This window comes from Camellia sinensis, chromosome 13 (genome assembly GCF_055761805.1).
Source record: "Camellia sinensis isolate YWXY chromosome 13, ASM5576180v1, whole genome shotgun sequence".
NCBI classification, from domain to species: domain Eukaryota; kingdom Viridiplantae; phylum Streptophyta; class Magnoliopsida; order Ericales; family Theaceae; genus Camellia; species Camellia sinensis.
The window spans coordinates 6,080,507-6,104,044 of NC_138973.1; the positions used below are offsets into that span (position 1 = coordinate 6,080,507).

The window sequence follows — 23,538 nt, forward strand, 5'->3', positions numbered from 1 at the left end:
TTTCTTTACCTGTTTGGGTAGAGGAGGGACCTTCGGTGGAGCTGGCGGTGCCAGAGATGGTGCGCAGTGGAGGAGGGGGAACAGATAAGGATGGCCAAGATTCATTGCAATCAGCTTGAAGAAAATGGCGAAATCTGGGGGTCAATAAATATCTGCAGAGATTTGGGCCGACAAATGGGGATAAAGGTGGACGTGGTTATTTATTTGAATGGACCCACATCGGTCTGGATCGAGATTTAAATCGACGTAATCAAAGGGGACATTTGGGCTTTGCTAAGGTCCAAGCTAAAAAGAATGTGGGTCTGCCCAAACCGAAATGGACCAAACATCAAGGGGTTACTCAAAGTTGGCCATCTCAAGGTGTCTTATTTAGTCAAAGGAGAGATGAGTGGGCTCAATTTGTGGAAGCCCATGCAAACCCAGTTCTCAGTCGGGTTTTCTCTTCGCTGAAAGCTGGGTTAGGTCCAAGACCAGATGATGGGTCATCGCCGGTGGTGCATGACTCGATGGGTATTACCGAGAGGGTGACCACTGGTCCACTGCCGTCGTTTGCTATCGTTGTTGATGTTCCTTCAGATTTAGAGGGAGTGGAGCGGTGCAGTCGGGTTTCCTCTTCGCTGATAGCTGGGTTAGGTCCAAGCCCAAATGACGGGTCTTCGCCGGTGGTGCGTGACTCGATGGGTATTGTCGAGAGGGTGCCGACTGGTCCACCGCTGTTGTCTGGTGGTGTTGTTGATGTTCCTTCAGTTTTAGAGGGTGTGGAGCGGCATGTTGGCGAGGTGACGGAACAGCGGCCTAGTCTAGCCGGGCTTTCGAAATCGCAACTGCAGCAACCTGTAGGTGATGAAAATCGTTGGTCTAATATGATGGATGAGTTGGCCATGGTGGTTAGGCCTGAGGCAGGTTCGGATGAGGTGGCTGTGGAGCTTGGTGTGAATGGGGAGATTGGTTCAGACGAGGTTGAGCTTGACAGTGTTACTGTTGGTTTAGATGTTAATATACCGGTGCCAGAAGAGGTTTCTGCTTGGGTTTTGTCTCGAATTAATGAGGTAAGCCAATTACTGGGGGTTTCTTTTGAGGGCCATGAAGAAGAAGCTTTGAGACTATTTTTGGCATTAGAGGAATCTTGGAGAGGTGAGGTTCCTCTTCAGCAAGGGATGGCTTCGGCTAGCCATAATGACAAAAATGCTAGGGAATAACGTAGGTTAGAATATACTGTTAATTATGACCGGTCTCAGGGAGGTGGAGTGCGATGTACCAGACGAGGACGTGATCAGCCATTGTTGTTATCATGCGGTTAAAATTTTTGTCTTGGAATGTGCGAGGATTGAATGACAAGGGAAAGCGAGTTTTGGTGAAATCCGTCCTTAGAAGTGCACAGGCAGATGTTGTTTGTCTTCAGGAAACAAAGATGGACTGTGTTGAGGGGGCGGTAGTTCGGGATCTTTGGGGTGGTAGATTTGTGGCCTGGGATTTCCTCCCTGCACTGGGGGCGGCTGGGGATGTTCTTCTATGTTAGGATCAACGAGTGGTGGTAAAGGAGGATGTAGAATTGGGGGGGTTTTTTCTTTGTCTTGCCTCTTTCGATGTGTAGAGGATGATTTTGCATGGGCCTTCACAGGGGTTTATGGGCCAATTCGGGGAGTAGAGAGACCAAGCTTTTGGGAGGAGCTACAGATTATTGTTTATCGCCGGGGGGTCCCGTGGTATGTGGGTAGGGATTTCAATGTAGTTCGGTGTTTGGAGGAGAAATTGGGGGCTTTCTCGGGGAGGGGTTCAATGCGGCGTCTTTCTTCTTTCATTAATGATATGGAATTGGTAGATTTTCAGCTTCAAGGCGGTGGTTTCACTTGGTCTGGGGGTGGAGCTATGTCTCGAATTGATAGATTTCTGGTCACAGGGGATTGGGAGGAGCATTTCTTTCAGACAACTCAATGGCTGTTACAACATCCAACGTTACAACGTCCAACTTCAGATCATTGGCCAATATTGTTGGATAGTAGAGGTATTAGAAGTGGTCCGTTGCCTTTTCGGTTTGAGAACATGTGGTTACAATCTAAGGGCTTTGTGGAGATGGTTAAAGGCTGGTGGGTGACTTACAATGTGGCAGGATTGCCTAGTTCACGGTTAGCAAAAAAATTAATACTCCTTAAGTTAGATTTGAAGATATGGAATAGGGAGGTTTTTGGGCAATTGGAGGGGCAGAAGGCTAGAGCCTTAGAAGCTTTGCAGGCGTTGGAGGAGAAACAAGGTAGTGAGGTGTTGTCTGAGGTTGATGTGGTTCGCCGGGAGGAAGTTCGGCAGGAATTTGGTCACATTGCACACATGGAGGAGATTAGTTTCCACCAGAAGTCTAGATGTCTGTGGTTGAAGGATGGTGACCGTAACACTAAGTTTCTCCATCGTATGACGAATGCTCACCGGCGAGTTAATCAAATTGGTCGGATTCGAGTAAATGGGGTGGAGTTTTCATCCTTAGAAGAGGTCAAGGCATGTATTGTGGGTTTTTATGAGCATTTATTTTAGTTCGTAGGGAAGGAGTGGCGTCCGGGTTTGGATGGGGTAAGTTTTGATGTAATTTCATATGAAGAATGTACTTCTCTAGAAAGGCCATTTACAGAAGATGAAGTGTTTAAGGCTTTGCAAAGTATGCTTAGGGATAAGGTGCCTCGTCCGGATGGGTTCACTATTTCATTTTTTCAACACTGTTGGGGGGTGGTGAAGTTGGAGGTGACAGCTATGTTTGAGCAGTTTCATCAGTCAGGCGAATTTGAAAAAAGTCTTAATGCTACATTTCTTGCCTTGATTCCCAATAAGGAGGGGGGAGGACATTAGGGGCTTTCGGCTTATTAGTCTTCTAGGGAGTGTGTATAAGGTGTTGGCTAAATTTTTGGCAAATCGTTTACGCGAGGTGTTAGTAGGGGTGGTATCGGAATCCCAGAATGCTTTTGTGGGGGGTAGGCAAATTTTAGATGCGGTTTTAGTGGTGAATGAATGTGTGGATTCGCGGTTGTGTCAAGGGAAAGAGGGGATTATTTGTAAATTAGATATTGAGAAGGCCTACGATAATGTGAATTGGGAATTTTTGATGTATTTGTTGGAGAGAATGCAATTTGAGGCGAAGTGGCGGCGTTGGATTTTGTTTTGCATTTTTACTGTGCGAATGTTAGTTTTGGTTAATGGCTCCCTGGCAGGATTTTTCCCGACTCATCGCGGGCTGCGGTAGGGTAATCCTTTATCTCCTCTGTTGTTTATTCTAGTTATGGAAGCTTTGGGGCGTTTGTTGGCAAGGGCGGTGCAAGCAGGTTTGCTGAATGGATTTGAGGTAGGAGTGGCTCCGGGGAATGTGATGGTGTCTCATTTGTTTTATGCAGATGATGTGCTTACTTTTTGTGATGCGGAAGAGGTCCAGATTGGACATTTGAGATGTGTGTTGTTGTGTTTTGAGGCAGTGTCCGGGCTTCGGGTTAATTTAGCAAAATCAGAATTAATTTCAGTGGGGCAAGTGGCGAGGTCATCGGTTTTGGCAGCCATTTTGGGGTGCAAAGTGGTATCGTTACCTGTCACATATTTGGGCTTGCCTTTGGGGGCTCCTTTTAAAGCGACAGGGATTTGGGAATGAGTGGTGGATCGGGTGCGTCGTCGGTTGGCAGGGTGGCAACGTCAGTATTTGTCGAATGGAGGGCGGCTTATATTGATTAAAAGTGTTCTGTCGAGTATCCCTACCTATTTTATGTCTGTTCATGTGATCCTGGTCTCTGTAGCAAGGCGGATTGAGAAATTGCAAAGCGACTTTTTGTGGGGTGAGGGTGGTCATTATCATTTGGTGTCTTGGGATCGGATTTACCGGTCTAAGGAGCAAGGGGGATTGGGGGTTCGGAGGTTGGTCTTGTTTAATTTGGCCTTGTTAGGGAAGTGACTGTGGCGTTTCGTAGAGGAAAGTGAGTGGCTTTGGAGGCGGGTGGTGGTTGCTAAGTTTGGTGTGGTTAGGGGGTGTGGTGCTCGGGACGGGTGGGTCATTCTCATGGTTCCGGGTTATGGAAAGGTATTTGGTTGGGTCCCCGAAGTGTTTTGGCGGCACGTGAGGTTCAAAATTGGTGTAGGGGATAGAGTTCGATTTTGGCGGGATAGGTGGTGTGGTGACTTGTCTTTAGAGTTTCGTTTTCCTTTGATATTTGTTATTGCTGCGAATTCTGAGGTGTTGGTGAGTACTGGGCGGGTTGGGGAGGGGCAATTGAGGGTGTGGAACGTGCAGTTGCGTCGTCATGTCCAAGACTGGGAGCTAGATCAATTAGTGGATCTCCTTGGTTTTTTATATGGTCTACATCTTGGACATGCGGATAATGATGCCTTGGTTTGAGATTGTCCTAGGGCCAAAAGTATTTTTACGGTGTCTTCGTTCTATGGGGCGCTTGTTGAGGATAAGTGTGTTGTTGATGGCACATTCGTCTATCCGTGGAAGAGTGTTTGGGTGCCAGGCACGCCATTCAAGGTTGCCTTCTTTGTGTGGACAGCGAGTTTGGGTCATATCTTGACTATTGATAATTTGATTCGTCGTGGGCATATTTTGGTGAATTGGTGTTGCTTGTGCGGTCATGATGCAGAATCGATTGACCATTTGCTTATTCATTGTTCGGTCTCTTCTCGTCTTTAGATGCTTATGGTGGCAATGTTTGGGCTGGTTTGGGTTCAACCGGGTTCTTTGTTTGCAGTTTTGCAGAGTTGGGTTGGGGGGAGGGTGGAGCAGAGGCGTTAAAAGGCTTGGATTCTTGCCTTACACTGTTTACTTTGGCTGATTTGGTTGGAGTGAAACAAGCGGGTGTTTCATGGGGTCGCTCATTCCATCACTTGGTTAGAGAGGCGCCTTCTTACTGTTCTGTATAGTTGGGTGACAGGATTAGTGGATCCAGATGTATTGACTTTTACAGATTTTGTGAAGGAGTGGTGATTTAGAGCACTAAATTTGAAACTCTAAAAATACCACTAATGATGTGGCAATGTAAAGAAAAAAAAATAAAATAAAACAAAGGCCAAACTATCACATCAGTGGTGGGGTCCACATGATGCCACATCATTAGTGATGCATTAGTGATGCTAAATTAGTGGTATGAAGCATTTTTCTTTGTGAAGAATTTGATTTGTTAGTTTCGATGGGCTCTTGAGGCCATTTCTTGTATTCTTTGCATCTTCTTGATGCTTTTTATAAAGTTTGGTTATTTATCCAAAAAAAAAAAAAAAAAAAAAAGTCACCCACCAAAAAAAAAAATAATAATAAATAATAAATAATGAAACTAGCCTGTCATAGCAACAAAATCTCAATTCCTCCAATATGGTCCTTTAGTGTGAGTGGTGACTTCCACAGTGGAAAACATTATTTTTTTATTGGTAATCAATTGACACCATTAAAGTTTTTCTAATGATATTTACTGTAATAGTATTGTTATTATTTTAATTTGATAATAAATAATAGTAAATTGTCAGATTATAGCAATAGTGATCTAATGGTCATATATTATTTTAGTAAATCTTAACCAAATTTTCCTCTAATTTTGTAAGTTTATTTGGATATATTTTTTTTAGTGAATTTTTTATAATTTATTTTTTTTCCTTTTATGACCTTTATAAAAAAAATTGTAAAATAAATTAAATATTTACATTTTACGCGACTAAATAAATATAAAAAATTAGAAAACATTTAATAAATTCTCATAAATTTTCATAAATTATGAAGCAAGCAATAATCAAGGCTGAGCATCCAAAACACCATAAATAATAAATTTTTATAAATTTGCATTTTAAGACACCATCTAAACCATTGGATGATTTCATAATCCAACGGCTGAGATTGGCTCTACGTAATATTCTTCAACTTTTTACATCTGCAAACTCTTATTTTCATCTAGGCTGAGTCTCTCTCTCTCTCTCTCTCTCCATCCCTATCTTCTTCCTGAACCACCCATCGCAGTCGACCTCCTTTGTCCCCATCTTCATTTGATCATCATCTCCACCAGCACCGATCGGCAAAACCGATCGGCTATCTCTCTCTCTCTCTCTCTCTCTCTCTCTCTCTCTCTCTCTTTCTCTCTGATTTCGATCACTACCACCAACGTTGATCGTCGATCGCCGACTTCGATGGAACACCAGTGTTTGGCCTTCAATGAAGCTCGATCGGTCTGGGAATGAGCCCTACAAGTGGATGAAGATCAAGCCCTAGAGGTCGATAGAGGTTGAATGAAGAGAAAGTTCATAAATCATGCTGGAATCCAGGTATTTATCTTCTAAATTCGTTTCAAATTGCTTCAGAAATTTATATAAATTTTTTGAAATTGTTGACTGGTCATTCGGAAATTGTTGACATTTGTGAAATTTGTAATTTGTTCTTGATCGAAATTTGTGAAATTCTTGAAACAAGTTCTTGTTCTTTCATTATGAAATTTGTGAATTTTGTGTCTGGAAAATGCAGAAATTGGTGAAATTTGTTTTCATTAAAAAAGAATTGAAGAAACATAATAAATAAACGAATTCTGTTTTTTACAAAATATGGTGAATTTCGTTGTAAATAAAAAAAAATAAAATAAAAAACTTCTAACATTTTGGGAGATTTTTTTTGGGAGAGAATCAACTGCTTTGGAGCCAAAATTTGTTATTTTTGATAATGTGGCATGTTTGATAAATGGCAAATCTCCTGTTAAATTTGATAACAGAAATGACGTCTCCTATATTTGACAGGAGGAATAACATGTCATTGAAAACTCTTTTTTATTTTATTTTTACTCTTATTAAATTATAATTTTGGCAACTTCTTTAATAGCTCCATTAGAGATACTTTCAGTGACACTCTTCTGTGGTTGCTTTAGGATGACCAAAAAAAAAAACAAAAAAAAAAAATACTCCTAGACCCATGCTGGTGTCAGACATATTGCGTTTGTGCGTAATATAATTGGAACGAGAATGATTGTGGGCTCTAATTTTAAACAACAATGATTTAGGTCACTAATTTTGGTGTTCTAATAGAACATTAATGACATGATAATGAACAAAAAAAATAAAATAAGAACAAATCAAGACCAAAACATCACATCGCTGTGGGGTGGAGTCCACTGCCAACTCACTAGAGCTACCTTTAAAGCTTAAAAATTAAAGCTCCAAAGCATTTTTCAATTTTAAAACTGTAAGAGGAACTCTAATTATAGAATATATTATGTGATGTGATTTTATGTATGTTTGTTTGTTTATTTATTTTTAATTTCTTTTTCTATGTCACATCGTTAGCGTTCAAATTAGAACTCTAGTTAATCATTACTCATAGGCAATGTTTGGGAAGCCGAAAATGAAACTATTATAGCCTCATTTGAGAAAAAAGCCTAAAAGCAACACTGTTCATAGGTTTTAAAAAAAAAATAGGCTGCAGCCCGGACAGTGTACACTGTCACAGCCTCAAAAGTCATCATCAACGGCTAAATTACCATTTTACCCATTTACATCATTTTAAAAAATTATAATTCAGGGACAAATTTGTCATTTTAAATTCAAACATCATTTCAACACACTTTCCAATACAACAACTCAACTAAAAATTCATCTCATCTTCCCAAACACAAAAACTAAAATAGCCTACTAAAATAACCAAAAAGCCAAATAGCCTACTAAAATAGCCACTTTCCAAACGAGGCCATAATTGGAGCATTATAAATTAAGAATAGATTTTTGCTTTGCAGTTCATATAGTAGATTGGAGCGTATTGTTGGACTTTTAAGACACATTATGGGTTTTGTTTTGTTAATCCAAACCGTTAAATATGTACAACGTGTTTAGTATTTTAAGCCTACAAAAAATCACATTGATCGGATATCGGTAGTTTTTTTATCAGAACACATTTTTATTTAATGATAAATATGATTTTAAAATAAATTATTAAGAAAAATGTATTTCAATCAACGGGCTACTAATATCCAATCAACGGGATTTTTTACAAATATTAAATAATCGACGAGTTCTACATATTGAACGGTTCAAACCATCGAAACGAGACCCGTGATTAACCCTATAAATCCCATAGTATACCCTAATTGATTACGTGACCATGAAAGTCACCCACCAAAAAAATAAAAAAATAAAAAATAAATAATGAAACTAGAATATCATAGCAATAAAATCTCAATTGCTCCAATGTGGTCCATTAGTATGAGTGGTGACTCCCACAGTGGGAAACATTATTTTTTTATTGGAAATCAATTGATATCATTAGTGACACTCTTGTGTGACAGTGTTTAGTTTAATTTTAGAATCGTGATTGTAATTAAAAAAATTTACAAATAATAATAAAATATTTAATTTAAAATTCTTTTTAAAATTTAAATTTTTTTTCAAAACACTATTTTTAAAACCAATTTTTTTTTTTAAATTTTGTTATTTAAAATTATTTTTTATTTTTTGAAAGAAAAATATTTTGTTGTTTTTATAAAGTATTTTGGCCAAATAATTTGTTATGATTAGATATATATGAGCGATTCAATTTTTTTTTTAAATTTAAAAATATTAAATTTGTAAAAAAATAAATAAACAAATATTCAAAAAAAATTTAAAATATTAAAAAATATTTGAAAACAAAATAAAATATTTAAAATAAAAAAATAAAAAATATTTAAATTAAAAATTATATATTTAATATAAAAAATAATTTGTTTAAATTATTAAATATTTTAAAAAATACAACGTACAAATATAGTAAATACAACACACATTAAAATAAATAAATAAATATTTACAATAAAAAATATTTATCCTGAAAAAATCAAATTGAGAAAATTTTAAAATATTTTAAAAAATTAAACTCAAAAAATTTCAAAATACAACTCAAAACTCTTTTCAAAATTGATAACCAAATAAATTTTTTCTTTTCAAAACTAATTTCAAAAATTTTAAACTCAAAATACACCACAAAACTCAAATTATGATTTCAAAACCAAACCAAATGAATTATTTTTTTATTGGTAATCAATTGACATCATTAGTGACACCCTAGTGTGGTTGCTTTTAGGATGACCCCCCAAAAAAATAAAAAAAGGTCTACTTCTAAATCCATGTTGGTGTCATACGTATTGCGTCTGGGCGTAATATAATTGGAGCATTATAAATTATTGATTTTGAATGGTGAATTTTACAATTCTACGTCTATCAGACCCTCTACAATCTATCAGACCATCTTCAATTGTGAATCAGATTGATCACCATATTCAAATTTGATAAAAAAAGATTATTTTTATCTCTTTAATGATTTCACTAAAATGATATCAAATTGAGAACGAGGCAAAACTTTCATCAAATTGAGGATGGATTGCACCTTTTAACAATTTACTGTGCATAGCCGTTGAGTGTGGACCTACCAGACGACCTCCGAATGATCATCTCAAGCAAAATTTTGTAAAAATTTTACATTAGGAGGTTAGCCACCCGGTTGACCACCTCTGTATTTTTTTTTTTGAGAAAACAAACTCAGTGAGGAAAAGAGTGAAGGCTGAACCTTCAAGCTACATAGTTCAACAGATGAATGATAGGAAAGAGATGTAAATGGAATCTTTTCATTACTGTTGTGTTTCCTAATGTAGAGGTATTCACTGGCTCAAGAAGATAAGCATGAACAGAGGTATTCTCTGGATTAGTACTCTCCAAACTGAGTTGACAAATTCGACAATCTCTCTCTATTCTCCGCAAATGAACCTTGATTTCACGAACCCCATTTTCGATATCAGCGGAGCAATCTGAGTCTGCCGCTGAGGAAAACCTCAGAGAATCCGAAACAATTTTAGCCTCAAGATCAGACCCATAATCGTCGCACGACCCATCATTGATGGAATAGAACTGAGAATGAAAAGAACCTTCGTCTCCGTCGCTCACAGCGGAGGAGGAGAGAAAAATGGTGTTTCAAAAAATAGACATTTAAGTAAGTGGGTAGTGGATTTGGTGAATTTTTAAATCGCGTTTCATTCACTTTGCAAAGATCACGATACAGAAAGATTGAAAAAAAAAATTGAGAAGAGAATTTGGAAGTAAGAGTTTTCAATTTGTGATATGCAGAAAGGGAAATGAGAACAGAGGAGGGTTGGAGGGAGAAAACAAGAGTGAGAGATAAAACAGTAATGCTTTTGGTACAGAAGTTGGAGTCTTTGAGATAGAACAGCCGCAAACAAAATAAAATAAAATAAAATAATTTCCTTCTCTGGTTGACCGGTCAATCAACCGGCCGGTCATCCCTCTAGACATCTACTGTCTTTTGATGAAAGTTATAGTGCACCATTAGAGCGGCTAATATCAAATCAAGGAACTTGTCTTTTTTTTACTTAAATTTGATGAAAAAAATGATAAATAGCTGGAAATACTCTCATTAAGATTAAAAAAAAAAGGTGTAATAATATCAATAAATGGTGGTCTATGGATTGGACTTCTTGATGATGGACCAACCTGATTGATGGAAAAAAATATTGGTTGGTCTTGGAACGTCAAGTGGTTATAATTTATGTCAATCATAATTTACAATGGCACCTCATGTTTTTTAATCACTTAATAAAAATTTGTGAGCCTCACCTCTCCACTAATTACTATATTATTAAAGCACCACATGGCAATATCCCAATCACTTAATAAAAATTTGTGAGCCTCACCTCTCCACTAATTACTATACTATTAAAGCACCACATGGCAATATCCCAAGACTAACCAATAACTTCTCGGTTGATGGTAGATTGGATCTTCTTCCTTGGTGGTAGATTGGATCTTCTTCCTTGATGGTAGATTGGATCTTCTTCCTTGGCGCGGTTCTTGCAAAGCCAACATTTGCATGCACTCGGGGATAATTTTGTTAGTTCTAGCTAGGAGTTTACTTATTTTTTGAATTTTTTTTTTTAAATTTTAGTGAATTTAAAAAAAAATAAAAAAATTTAAGTTTCTAAATTCAGTTTGATAATATGAACCAACAAATTATAATTTTTTAAAAAACAAAATCCAAAAAAATTTAGAAAAGACAAAAAAATATGTGTTTGGTTGTGTTTTGTAAATGTAATACCACCCCTTAATTTGAATTTCATGTTTAGATAGAGTTTTCAAAATGTGATTCCACCACACATTTCAAAATGTAATTCTCCTTCATGTTTAGCTACTCTCTCTCTCTCTTTCGTGTTCTCCATTCTGAAAAAATATGAAATACCCAATATTTTTGAATTTTGGGTCTACTCGGTTATCCTCCGAGAAGTTCGGCTGGTTGTTGGGAACAGTGTAATTTCTTTTCTTTTTTTTTTTGCAATCGCCAATCGCCACATGTTATTTGGTGGGAAAAAATTATATTTGTTTTTGATATTTTTTAAGTATAAAAATTATTTTTCTTAAAACCAAAATGACATTCTTTTTTGATTTGAATGTTAAAAAGAGTTTGGTTATGAGTTTTGAATAGAATTTTCAATAGAGTTTTGAATTGTGTGTTTGGTTATAAGTTATAACTTTTTGAGTTATTTTCAATTAAAAAAAATATGTTATTTTTTGTTAATAATTAATTTTTTGAATTGAATTTTAAAAAGAGTTCGGTTATGAGTATTATTTTTTGTTAATAATTATTTTTTTGAATTGAATTTTAAAAAGAGTTTGGTTATGAGTGTTGATTATCAATAGAGTTTTGAGTTATATGTCTAGTTATGAGTCATAACTTTTTGAATTGAGTTTTGAAATCGTAACTAAACAATTTTCTTATTTAACATGTCACATCAAACATTCAAAACTCAATTCAACACTCAACTCAAAATTTAATTCAAAATTCTTTTCAAAAATCATAACCAAACAAATTTTCTACACTCAAATCATAATTTGAAAACTATAAACTCAAAATACAATTATATTCTCAAATCATATTTAGAAAACTCTACCAAATGCTACCTATTATTTTCTTTGATCTATCATTATTAGAACAGAAGCAAAGGTGCCATGGATTGTTTAGAAACTCAATCATGAAACAACCCCAAGAGGTAAAACAATAGTTATGCTAAAGAATCATATTCACTTTACCTGGTATTTTAGGGTGTGTTTAGAATTGTTTTCAAACTATAATTCTACCTATACACTCTAATACCATGTTTGGATAGGGTTTTTAAATTATATTTTCACAACTAACAGAAAACTCTGTGTCAAGCGGGATTTTCAATTTTTTTTTTTTTTTATGAAATTTGGCTTAACCGGTCTTCTGACCGGTTTTCCTGCCGGTCGTCCGGCTGGTCAACCGGAACATGACAATTTTTTTTTTATATGTTTAATAAAACAATATTTTTGGGTTTTTTTTAAAAATTTTTTTATGAGTTTTTAATAGATTTTTGAGTTGTGTGTTTGGTTATGAGTTGTAAGTTTTTGTATTAGATATCATATATCACATCAAAAATTCCTCACTCAATTTAAAACTCTTTTCAAAACTTATTCATCAAACAAATTTTTCACAATCAAATTATAATTCCAAAACTCATAAATTCAAAATACAACTCTATTCTCAAATTATATTTAGAAAACTCTACCGAACGCTATCGTAGTTTTTTATATTTTGGGGGGGGTTACTATTCTATTTTTTTTTTTTTGGAATTTTTCAAAAAAGTGTAATTTTTAGATGCATCTCAGCAAGACGGACTGGAAAAATGAAAGAATTGACATAATTTTTTTAAAAAATACTAAAAAGTCACACCATTTTGTTTATAAATTTTAATATATTTTTCATTTGTATAAGTAAGTGGGTTTGACTTTGTTTTAGACCTATTATTTTAAGAAAAAAAGTAGAAACTCCAAAATATTTATTAAAATCTTTAAAAAATTTAATAAATCTTTTGAGGCCCATAATATTATTCTTATTTAAAGAGTAATGCTATATAAATAAAAAGCTCATACATAATTTTTATATACAATGATGTGGTTCACTGGGGATCTTTCATTTCCAAACAAAATATCATTAAAGATTAATTTATTTATAATAATGACGTTACCATATTATTTTTATCAAGTTTTTTTTTTTTTTGTATAAATTTTATGTATGTTTAAATTTTTTTTTTTATTTTGGAATATGTGGGCTTAACCTCGTCTTAGACCAGCTATGAGAATTGGGCTTGGTGCATAATTGGCTCGTTGCATATATTATGAATATTGGTTCCAAACTCAACCGATATTTTTTGGTTTGGTTCGGCTCATATGGGGTGATGGTTTGGGCTTGGTTGCATTTTTTAAAATTTATCTGGATTAATCTTAGATGATAAAAAACTTGAGAATGAGATTGTGACTTTTGTTTTTCATGATTCTAAAGTTTAAAACATAATTGAGTAAAATTGTTAAATAATGCCTCAGAATACTTTACGACAATATTTATGTGGTGTTTTCTGTAAATGAAATTACAAAAATATGTCAAGTGAATGATCTCTATTGTTTCATGATTATTTTAGAGATGGGTCAATATTGCCCACTCATAAATTTTTTCATGAAGTTATTAGTTAAAAACTTTCTATAAAATAATGCCACAGGAGGCTATAAGATTATTAGGTAATTGCTGATAACATATTCAAGTGATTTCACATTTTTACCATTTTACTTCTAGCTATTTTTCAACTGCCAAACAAGTTGATGATTTGAAAAAAAAAAAATTACACCAATAGGCCCAAAAAGGTAACATTAACCTGTTTTCATAAAATTTATTGAAGACATATTATGAGATGTAATTTTAAAAATTACATGAGAGTTTGATTTTCGTAATTGTTAAAAATATCAAAGGAGAATCATACAATTTATCTAAAATTTTATAAGTTTTTATTTAGAACTTGAATGAACACTTAATTTTTATTTCTAGTAATATGATTTTTTTTTAGATCAAGAACAAAATATTCATTGTAAAATCGAACCAATCTCATACAACAATATTACAAGATCATCTCAAAAAAGAGATAAATAATTTCTATAGAAGGAAAGATAAAAGTTTCCATAGACGAACATAAAGAAGAGAAACAACCCTCCACACCAGAATAATTATTACATGATCAAACTAGAAGTTAAGAAAACTAAAAAAAAAAAAAAAAAAAACCAGATCCAACATGATTCTTGATAGTAAAAATTTAATTTACATTCCTTCCATTCAAACAATAAGAATACATATACATACCATTCAACTCTGGATTCATAGGATTTATTCAAACAATACATACCATTCGCTCAAACGATAAGACTAGAATTACATGCCATTCAACGCTGGATTCATATAATACACATACCATTTATATTACTCCACCGTATGATTTATTTTTCTCATTCTCCGTCCTTGTGATATAGAGGTCTAAGCAAGCTTAAGAACAACCTCGACGGCCAAACCCCAGCTTCCCACCTGCAACATCATAGACCACATCCAACGTCTTCTGCTGTGCATTTCCGAAAATAAGCAGATCGGAGGAGTTACTATTTCCGAGGAACGCCAAGCAGGCATTGGACGAATCTGCAAGGAGTATCCCCGAGTAGTCAATCGCAACCTCGATGTTGCCGCTGAACACAAAGCTTATACTCGGTATCTTCAGCGTCGTGTTCTTTTTCACACGGTAACATGTATCGAATCCCGACACGGGTTTACCCAACCGATATTGCGTCATGTGTTGCCGGAAAGCCGTTTTCAACGCATCGTACGCCGCCGGAGGAAGCCGAGTGATGGCGGTGCCGGAATCGATTATAGATCCGGGGGTCTTGAACACCGATTGAGAGATCGATAATGTCTTGCCACCGACTTTGATTCCGATTATATCGACGTAGTACGACGAAGGATCTTTCGATTTCGATAGCAATGGAGTGAATTGCAGAGATGATCCAGCGGAGCTTCTTCCTCCTTTTCCAAAAGTTAGGGATCCGGTGTAGCTGGGAGTTGATGGAAGACAGTACGAGAAGTAATTCCCATATTTGGAAGATATTTGTGAGACGAGAGACAATCGAGATCGGCCGAGTCCGATCAACCCGGCCTCGCCGTCGAATTTACCTTTGTTGTTCTCGCCGCAACCGAAGAGGAAATTGGGGAAAACATCGGAGGGTGTCAGTGTGAGAGTTTCGGATGCGAAGAAACCAAAGGAGGTGGAGCCATCGCCGTACCCGATGCCGTAGACGCAGGTGTTGGTTGAGCAACTAGGGGTGGTGCTGGTGGAGGAGGAAAGCTGAGAGCATTGTCGGGAGGTACAGGTGATGTTTTTGTATGTTGCTGAGTGGGATGGGTCGAAGATTGGTTGTTTTTGTTTGTAGCAGAAGACGGTGCATGGTTTGCACTGAGTCCAGACGAAAGCGCTGCCTGTGTCGAAGACGAGGGATAGCTGTTTTTTGGGGGTTCCGAGTCCGACTGTGACGATGTAGTTGAAGCTGCCAATTGGGATGCCCGACTTCGCAGGGATGGTGGTTGTGGCCTTGGAGTTGGAGGAGGAGGAGTCCTTTTCTAGACTGTTTTGCCTGAGTCGAGACTGGATTGAGTTGACTCGGGACTGGTCACGAGTCAGAATTTCAGTCAGTGTTGGAGGAGCACTCGTTTTCTCTGGGCGTAGATGAGAGCATGGACCGTACTTGTGAACTACCTTCAATGACACTGTCCTCCCTTTCCTCTTATCTGATAAATAAATAAAAATAAAACAAAGTTATAAAATATATATATATATATATATATATTTTATCTAATATTTTTATTTTATTAATTATTTTAATTTATTTTATTTTTATTATTATTTTAGTCAAAAAAATCTCTAACCGATAGTATCATACTTTAACCAAATTATAAATAACATAACAATAAAAACCATAACTAAGTTCATTCTTATAATATTACTAATGGTGTGTTTGGTTAGGGGATTTAGAGAGAGATTTAAAAAGGGAAAGGGAAAAGGTGTGTGAAACTATGTGAAATGTATACATATTTTATTCACATTTCACCTACCTTTTTCATTTCCCTTTCCAAATCCCTCCCCAAATCCCCTAACCAAACACAGCATAATGATTGTATATATATATATATATATATAACAATTTTATCTCAAATTATGGGAAAAAGGATTATGAAAAACTGAATTATGGAATTTAAATTGACAATCTCTCACATTTCTCATATTGATGTATTCATAACCGATCTTTCAAAAAAAGAAAAAAAGAAAAAAAAGAAAAGAGAAATACATATTCATTTATAGTAGAAATAATGAGTAAAAATAAGAAAAAAATACCACATCAATGAGGTTCTGAAAAAGTAATTATAAATCAGTGAGAAATTTTATAAATATTAACAATAAAAATTGTAAATTTTTTCATGAATTTATATATATATATTTTTTCTACCCTCCACTGGGCTGTAAGAACCCTATAAAAACGCATTTAATCTATATTAATTTGTAGTTGTTTTATATTTTGAACTTGTTAATTTTTATTTAATATTGTATTAATTTGTTATTGGGTTTGGTAACTTTCTATTTTTAACCTATTGTTTAAAATTTAAGAAGTTTCATACTTATTAAATGAAATAAAATATTATTAATTATTTCTCAACAACCTAAGTTAAAAAGTGATTCTTTATTTTATTTGTATGATTAAATTTTCTAATATTAAATTATATGTATGATAAATTTATGAAACTTTATTAACTTAATGTAATTGATTAATTATAAATATAAATATTTAAATAAAAAAAATTATACAAAGATAATGGAATTGTTCCAGTTTGATTAGTAGGAAGAATTGTTTAGGAGAGATTTATGGACAAAATATTAAAAATAATTACGTAAAATTTTATAAAAATGCTTGAGACCTAAATTTATTACGTTGATAAATTTAAAAAATTTCTAATATCACCCTTTTTTAAACAAAAGAATTATTGCATTAACAACTTTTTTATACACGAAAGTATGTGAGAATGAATTATATATATTTTTAAGTAGATAGAGATCTAAGTCAATTGTGGTCTCATACTTGGGCGATCATGTGATGTTTCATTGCATATTCCATAAGCAAAGGAAAATTTATGACTTTTATTGGTTAAAATAGTGAGACTTAATATTTTTAATTTAATTTTTTGGAGATAATATAACAACTGTTATACTCCATATTAAATTGTGCAAAGTATGACTGTAAGACCGTCAAACACCGTTCTAAAGACTTTCTCAACATTGAGGTGCGGCATAGCCACCCTCAAGCCCTTTCCTTCCACCTCAAAGGAGAGGGAATTTTTTTTTTTTTTTTTTTTAAGCACATTATTTTTAATATAACATGGTATGATATGATAATATATAGAGACAGAGTTAATGTAATTGACCTTTGATAGAAGGGCTGCAAACAGAAGCTGGTAAAAGAGAGTTGACTTGAAATGTATGAAAGTGGCTTTGCATAGCCTTTCTCTCTCCATCACCCAAAGCATCATTTTTTGAGGAACAGAGAAGAAGGAAAAGAGAAACACAGAAGAGGCAGCTAATGGTTATGGAGGAAGCTGTTGGAGTGGCCATCATTGACAAAAAGCGTCTCTCTCTCGATTATATTATTTTTCAAAGCACTTCTTGTGTTATGAGTGTTGTAAAAAACTACTAAATTTATAATGGATGCTCAACCTTCCACTTCCTAAGACAAAATTTTCGATGTTATTAAAATTTTGTCTGATATTGATTAATATAGTCAATTTTTTTGTGTTGGGATTTTTTTAACATGATTTTTTTTTGCCTTATTTGGTTTGGATTTTTTTTATTGTTTTAATTTTTGTGAGAGAGAAAAGGTAATGATTATGGTTTGGATGTGATATTTTGTCTTATTAACTAATGTAGCCTATTTTGGACTTTTGTGCTTTTTTAGCCACAAAATGAAAACCAAATGAGGGCTAAGCCGTCGTTTAAGAAGATTTAATTTGGCCTAACTTTTTGGCTAAATTAACCTAGTTAAATTAGCTCCTTTTTAAAAGAATTTTTGACTTTGAATGCGATGGTTGTGAGAGAAAAAGTAAAATGACTATGATTTAAATGTGACATTTTATCTTATTGACTAAATTAACTTATTTTGTTTTTTTATACTTATTTAGATATTTTATTTCTTCCCCAGCAAGCTCTAAATTTACATTTTCTCCGGTCGTCATTCACATTTCCTTCTCTTATTATTAATTTCATACAATTTCTAGTAATTTAACAATAAATTTTAACCAAAGTGAAAAAAAAATATTTAAAAAATTGAAATCCTATTTAAGAAAAGAAAAATACTTAGAAAAATGTCAACAATTTGAATGTGTTGCAGAGATTTAAATTCTGTGTGACATGAGTCACACCTAGGATAATTTGATTAATATATTTTAAATTTATAACACTTTTTAGAATTTTTTTTTTCCTTCTAGATATCTAGTGTTGCTGAGAGAAAATAATTTCTAGAACTAGAAGTAAAAATGTATCCCATATTATTTCCTATTTTATTCTTTACCTCTATATTGTTCTCTTGTATGCAAATGGAGAAAAGTAGTTTTATATTTTCCTTTGCTTCCTCTCACAAAATTCATGAACAGAATGAAACCAATTATTTACCTATAGAAAGAAAATAAGAAGAGATAAAATTATGTTAATTACTTTAGATTGGTCACATTAGTCACTTAGAAAGGTCATCTAATTATTTTTTTTCCTCCCTAAATTCAAAATTTAAATACAACTGTAATATTTTTAGTCACATTAGCCTTGTTTGGTTTATGTTTTGAGATATTATTTTAAAACTAATTTTTTGGAAAGAGTTCGGAATTTTTTTTTAAAAAAAAAATTGGTTGTATATTTTAAAAATAATTTTGAAATTTGGAAGCTTGGCATGATTTGATATTTTTTTTGTAATTAAATAAATAGGTGTGAGAAAAAGTGACTGTGATTGAGAGATGAGAGAGAAAAAATGATTAATTATTATGTAATAAAAAGAAAAATGATTTAAATTTTTTTTTTTAAAAAAAATTCAACCAAACATGTTTTAAATCTCAACTGCTCCAATATGATCCCTTCGTCTGAGTGGTGACTTCGTATGTTTGGTATAATTTTTAAATTTTGATTTCATTCCTACATTCTAATGTTATATTTGGTTGAAATTTTCAAAAATTAATTCTAACGCCAAAATGATAAATTATTTTTTTTAATTGAATTTTAAAAAAAGAGTTTGGTTATGAATTTTGAATACAATTTTCAATAGAGTTTTGAGTTATGTATTTGGTTACGAGTTATAAGCTTTTTAATTAAGTTTTAAAAACTCTTTTCAAAATTTATAATCAAACAACTTTTCTCATTTCATATATCACATTAAAAATTCAAAACTTTTTTCAAAACTCATAACTAAATAATTTTTTTTAAATCATAATTTCATAACTCACAAATTTAAAATATTTTAAATCATAATTTTAAAATTCTATCAAACGCACATTATTATTTTCTTATCGGTAATCAAGTGACACCATTAATGACACTCTCGTGTGGTTGCTTTAGGATGATCACAAGAAAATAAAAAAAAGATAAGGTCTACTCCTACATCGATGTTCGGAGAAAAAGTTAGAGAAACCACACAAAAAAGAAAAAAGAAAAAAAAACAAAAGGTCTATTCATCGATGTTGGGAGAAAAAGTGAGAGAAACCCAAAAAAAACAGAAAAAGAAAAAGAAAAAAGAAAAAGAAGAAAAGGTCTACTCCTACATCAATGTTGGGAGAAAAAAGGGGAGTGCAAAATCAATAATTGATATGTAATAAAAAGAAAAATGATTAAAATATTTTTTAAAAAAAATTTCAACTAAGCCTTCGTTTGGGGAGTGGGTTGGCTTTTTGGCTTTTTGGCTTTTTTGGCTATTTTAGCTTGGGCTTAAAAGCTTGGTTTGGGAAGGGCTTTTTGGCTTTTTGGCTTTTTTGAGTTTTTTTGTGAGAGAAGAATGTAATGATTATGGGTTGGATGTGATGTTTTGTTTGTTATGGCTAAAATAGCCTATTTTGTCTTTTGTGGCTAAAATAGCCAAAAAAGCCCAAGAATCAACTTGCCAAACAGAGGCTAAACATGTTTTAAATCTCAATTACTCCAATAAGGTCCCTTAGTATGAGTGGTGACTTCTACGGTGGGAAATATTATTTTCTTACTAGTAATCAATTGACACCATTAAGTTGTATTTTATTAGAAGATTTAGAAAGAGATTAAAAAAAAAAAAAAAAAATGAAGATAAAATGTAAATAAAATATACTTATATTTTATCTAATTTTATACACTTTTTCTCTTTCTTTTTCTAAATTCATTCTCAAATCTCTCAATCAAATACAACATTAATAACACTTGGGTGATTGTTTTAGGATGAGCGGAAAAAAATGCCATGTTGGTGTCATACATATTGCTTCTGTGTCAGTGGATTGTCAATTTCATTAAAAATAAAAAAATAAAAATGTCTACTTAGCAAAATATTAAACAAGCAAGGCAAAAGACTTTATTTAAAAAATTCACACAATATAAAATTTTGAAGCAAAAATAAATCTCAAATGGGCAAATTAATAATTTTACCAAGGCAATTGCCCTTACTTAAGTCTCGTTTAGCAACCTTCATTAAAAACCTAAAAAGTTATTATAAGTTGTTACATCATTTTTTCTATTTGTTTTGCATATTTTTTTGTAAAAAATCAAAAAATTACTAAAATAATCTGTTCTTAAATGAGGTCTTAGCCTATCCATGCATAAATTTTATTTTTACTTTTAATATTGAATTTCTCTCTTCTTAAAATGCACTTTCAATCTATGATTATGCCTTGAAAGTCTCTTGTTTTAAAATTCTCTCTAGATTGTGTGGTTAACAATGCATTAAAAATAAAAGAAGAAGGAAATCCTTAGCCTTCATACACACATATTATATGTATAATTTGTCTATTTGTAATATATATATATATATATATATGTATGTGTGTGTGTGGAGAGAGAGAGAGAGAGATATGAAGGTATATGTATTAACCATTGGTTGATGAGTTGCAAACGATACTGGTAGAAGAGAGTTAACTTGAAGGGTATGATGGTGGCTTTGTAGAGTATTTTCATCATGCAAAGCATAGCCCTTCTCTAAGAAGTGAAGAAATAGGGAAACAAGACAAGCAAAGAAGACAGAACTAATGGAGATGGAGGAAATTGAAGTGGCCATCAACCAACCTTTCTCTTTCAACTTCTCTCAATGATGTTTCTACAAGCATTTGTGCTATAGTTTAGCTTTATAAGCAATTACATTTGTAATGGACTTTCAAATTTCCACAAGTATATCATCCACTATGACAAAGTTAATAATACAATCATATATCATTTGACAAAGAGTTATGTGAGTCAAAATTATTCTATTTTTAAAAATTTACACTAAGTTATTAATTATGAATACCAATATATATATATATATATATATATAATATTATGAGATTATTAAGGCCTCATTTGAAAACATGTTATTTTAATAATTTTTTTGACTTTTTAGCTAAAATATGAGATAAAAAAACTAGTATGTTTGAAGTGACTTTTTTAATTTTTTACGAAAAAATGTGTAAAAAGTAAAGAGTAAAAGAAATCTTTGAATTTTTAGTATAGATTATAGGTTTTGTGGTTTTTTTAGTAACTTTTTACTTTTAAGTTAAAAGTGTTGCATGCCAAAATGCCAAAACGAGGCCTGAATAATGCTTCTCAAGGTTGGATTAGTGGACACAACTTGGGATAAGGGGGTGTATTTTTTTTTTAGGTCTCAGGTTCAATATTCACTAATTCTAATAAGTTTCTCAAAACTAATCCATACAGTGCGTTTGCTCTGACTTTAAATCAGCCCCCGCAAGTGAGCGTAAATTGTGCCTCTGTAAGTGTGTAGTGAGATTAGTTTTTTGGAATTAGTCGAGATGTGCGTAAATTAGTCCGGACATACGATTATTAAAAAAAGCAAAAAAGAAAAATTCAAATGGAAAAAGTGAAATGATTATGGTTTGGACGTAACAATTTATCTTATTGATAACATTTTCTCTGGTCATCCTTCACATTTCCTTCTCTTATTATTAATTTCTTATAATTTCTAGTAATTTAACATATAATTTTAACCAAAGAGAAAATAAAAAAAAATAAAAAAATTGAAATTCTATTTACCCGTAAGAAAAAAAAAATACTTAGAAAAATGTCAATAATGAATGTGTTGCGGAGATTTAAATTCAGTGTGGCATGTGTCACACTCAGGATAATTTGATCAATATATTTTAAATTTATAACACTTTTAGAATTTTTTTTTTTTTCTTCTAGATATCTAATATTGCTGAGAGAAAAATAATTTCTAGAACTAGAAGTAAAATTCTTTACCTCTATGTTTTTCTGTTGGAAGCAAATAGAGGAAAACAGTTTTATATTTTCCTTTGCTTCCTCTCACAAAATTCATGAACAAAATGAAACCAATTATTTACCTATAGAAAGAAAATAAGAAGAGATAAAATTATTTTAATTACTTTAGATTGGTCATATTAGCCACTTAAAAAGGTCATCAAATTATTTTTTTTCCTCCCTAAATTCAAAATTTAAATACAGCCATAATATTTTTAGTCACATTGTGTCACAACCCAAACCCGGTATCCAAAGGCTCGGTGTCGTAACAAGATAAAAACAAAATAATTCGAATAATTCTGTAGTCGCAACGCAAGCGGATAAATTAAATAAAATAATTGGATACCAACTGTTTACTTAAAAGGAAACAAAACATAGTCATTTAAACTTCATTGTATTACAGGAGTCTGCTAATAAAAAGATAGAAATCTTAAAAAAATAAAATAACACAGCGATTCATTTTCCATCTTGATCCCGCTAAACCTCGTCACCTGAAATGGGTAATAGCTATAAGCACATAGCAGAGTGAGAAATATTATACTGTGAGTGTAAGGGTACAAAATAGCCATGGATATTTATTTAAGCTAAAACATTAAAACATTAACATAATTTGAGATGAATACACAAATTAATTAAGTGCCAGAAACTGAAATAATTAACTATAACCACGGTACATAATGGAACAAAACAAGGGTCACTAAGTGACAATCACTGCAGGGGTCAATGGATCTATGACAAACAAGGGACCACAAAGTGGTCAAACATGGGCCAATGGTTATTTAAGTTCTCATGGCGTGGGACTTCCGTGGTGGTACTTACACGACATAATTGCTTATAAGGTCATAATCAAATATTCTTTAAAATATAAACAAACATATCCGTGGGTTTCTTTTTAGGCAAATAGGGTTCAGAAAAAAATCCACGTAACTGAACCTTTATAAAACATAACTTTTATTAATATACTAATAAAACATAATTTGTATAAAATAAATTTTGGTACGTCAAAACATAAGTAAAATACATTTTGGAGACTCAAGATATAATATAACTCACCTTAAATTAATTTGTTTCTTTCCACCACTCAAGATCATCACCCCCCGTTCTCTATTCTGCTTTCTATTTCCGTTGCCTTAAACATGCCATTCTTCTCTATTTATAGGAAGTAATTCGTGGGTGACAA

The 23,538-nt window shown here is 33.0% G+C and overlaps 2 protein-coding genes and 1 long non-coding RNA gene across 4 annotated transcripts; 2 read left to right on the forward strand and 1 right to left on the reverse strand.

Annotated features, from left to right (window-relative positions):
- The first annotated feature begins 1,291 nt into the window (after positions 1-1,291).
- On the forward strand, positions 1,292-2,526 carry LOC145805188 (uncharacterized). The gene is made up of 2 exons (XM_082900246.1): positions 1,292-1,514; positions 1,622-2,526. Exons 1-2 carry the CDS (start codon positions 1,292-1,294, stop codon positions 2,524-2,526), a joined length of 1,128 nt encoding a protein of 375 aa, XP_082756372.1.
- A 3,339-nt stretch (positions 2,527-5,865) lies between these two features.
- On the forward strand, positions 5,866-17,704 carry LOC145805907 (uncharacterized). 2 transcript variants are annotated; one of them, XR_014348184.1, is made up of 2 exons: positions 5,866-6,267; positions 10,742-17,704. It is a non-coding gene; the product is annotated as an uncharacterized LOC145805907 (long non-coding RNA). The 2 variants fall into 2 exon arrangements; XR_014348185.1 differs by having other exon boundaries at positions 10,767-17,704.
- Positions 14,107-17,510, reverse strand: LOC114319087 (aspartyl protease family protein At5g10770). Its single transcript, XM_028266080.2, has 2 exons — positions 17,321-17,510; positions 14,107-15,634 (listed from the first exon to the last, which is right to left on the reverse strand). Exons 1-2 carry the CDS (start codon positions 17,508-17,510, stop codon positions 14,349-14,351), a joined length of 1,476 nt encoding a protein of 491 aa, XP_028121881.1. The 3' UTR covers positions 14,107-14,348.
- Positions 17,705-23,538: the final 5,834 nt, after the last annotated feature.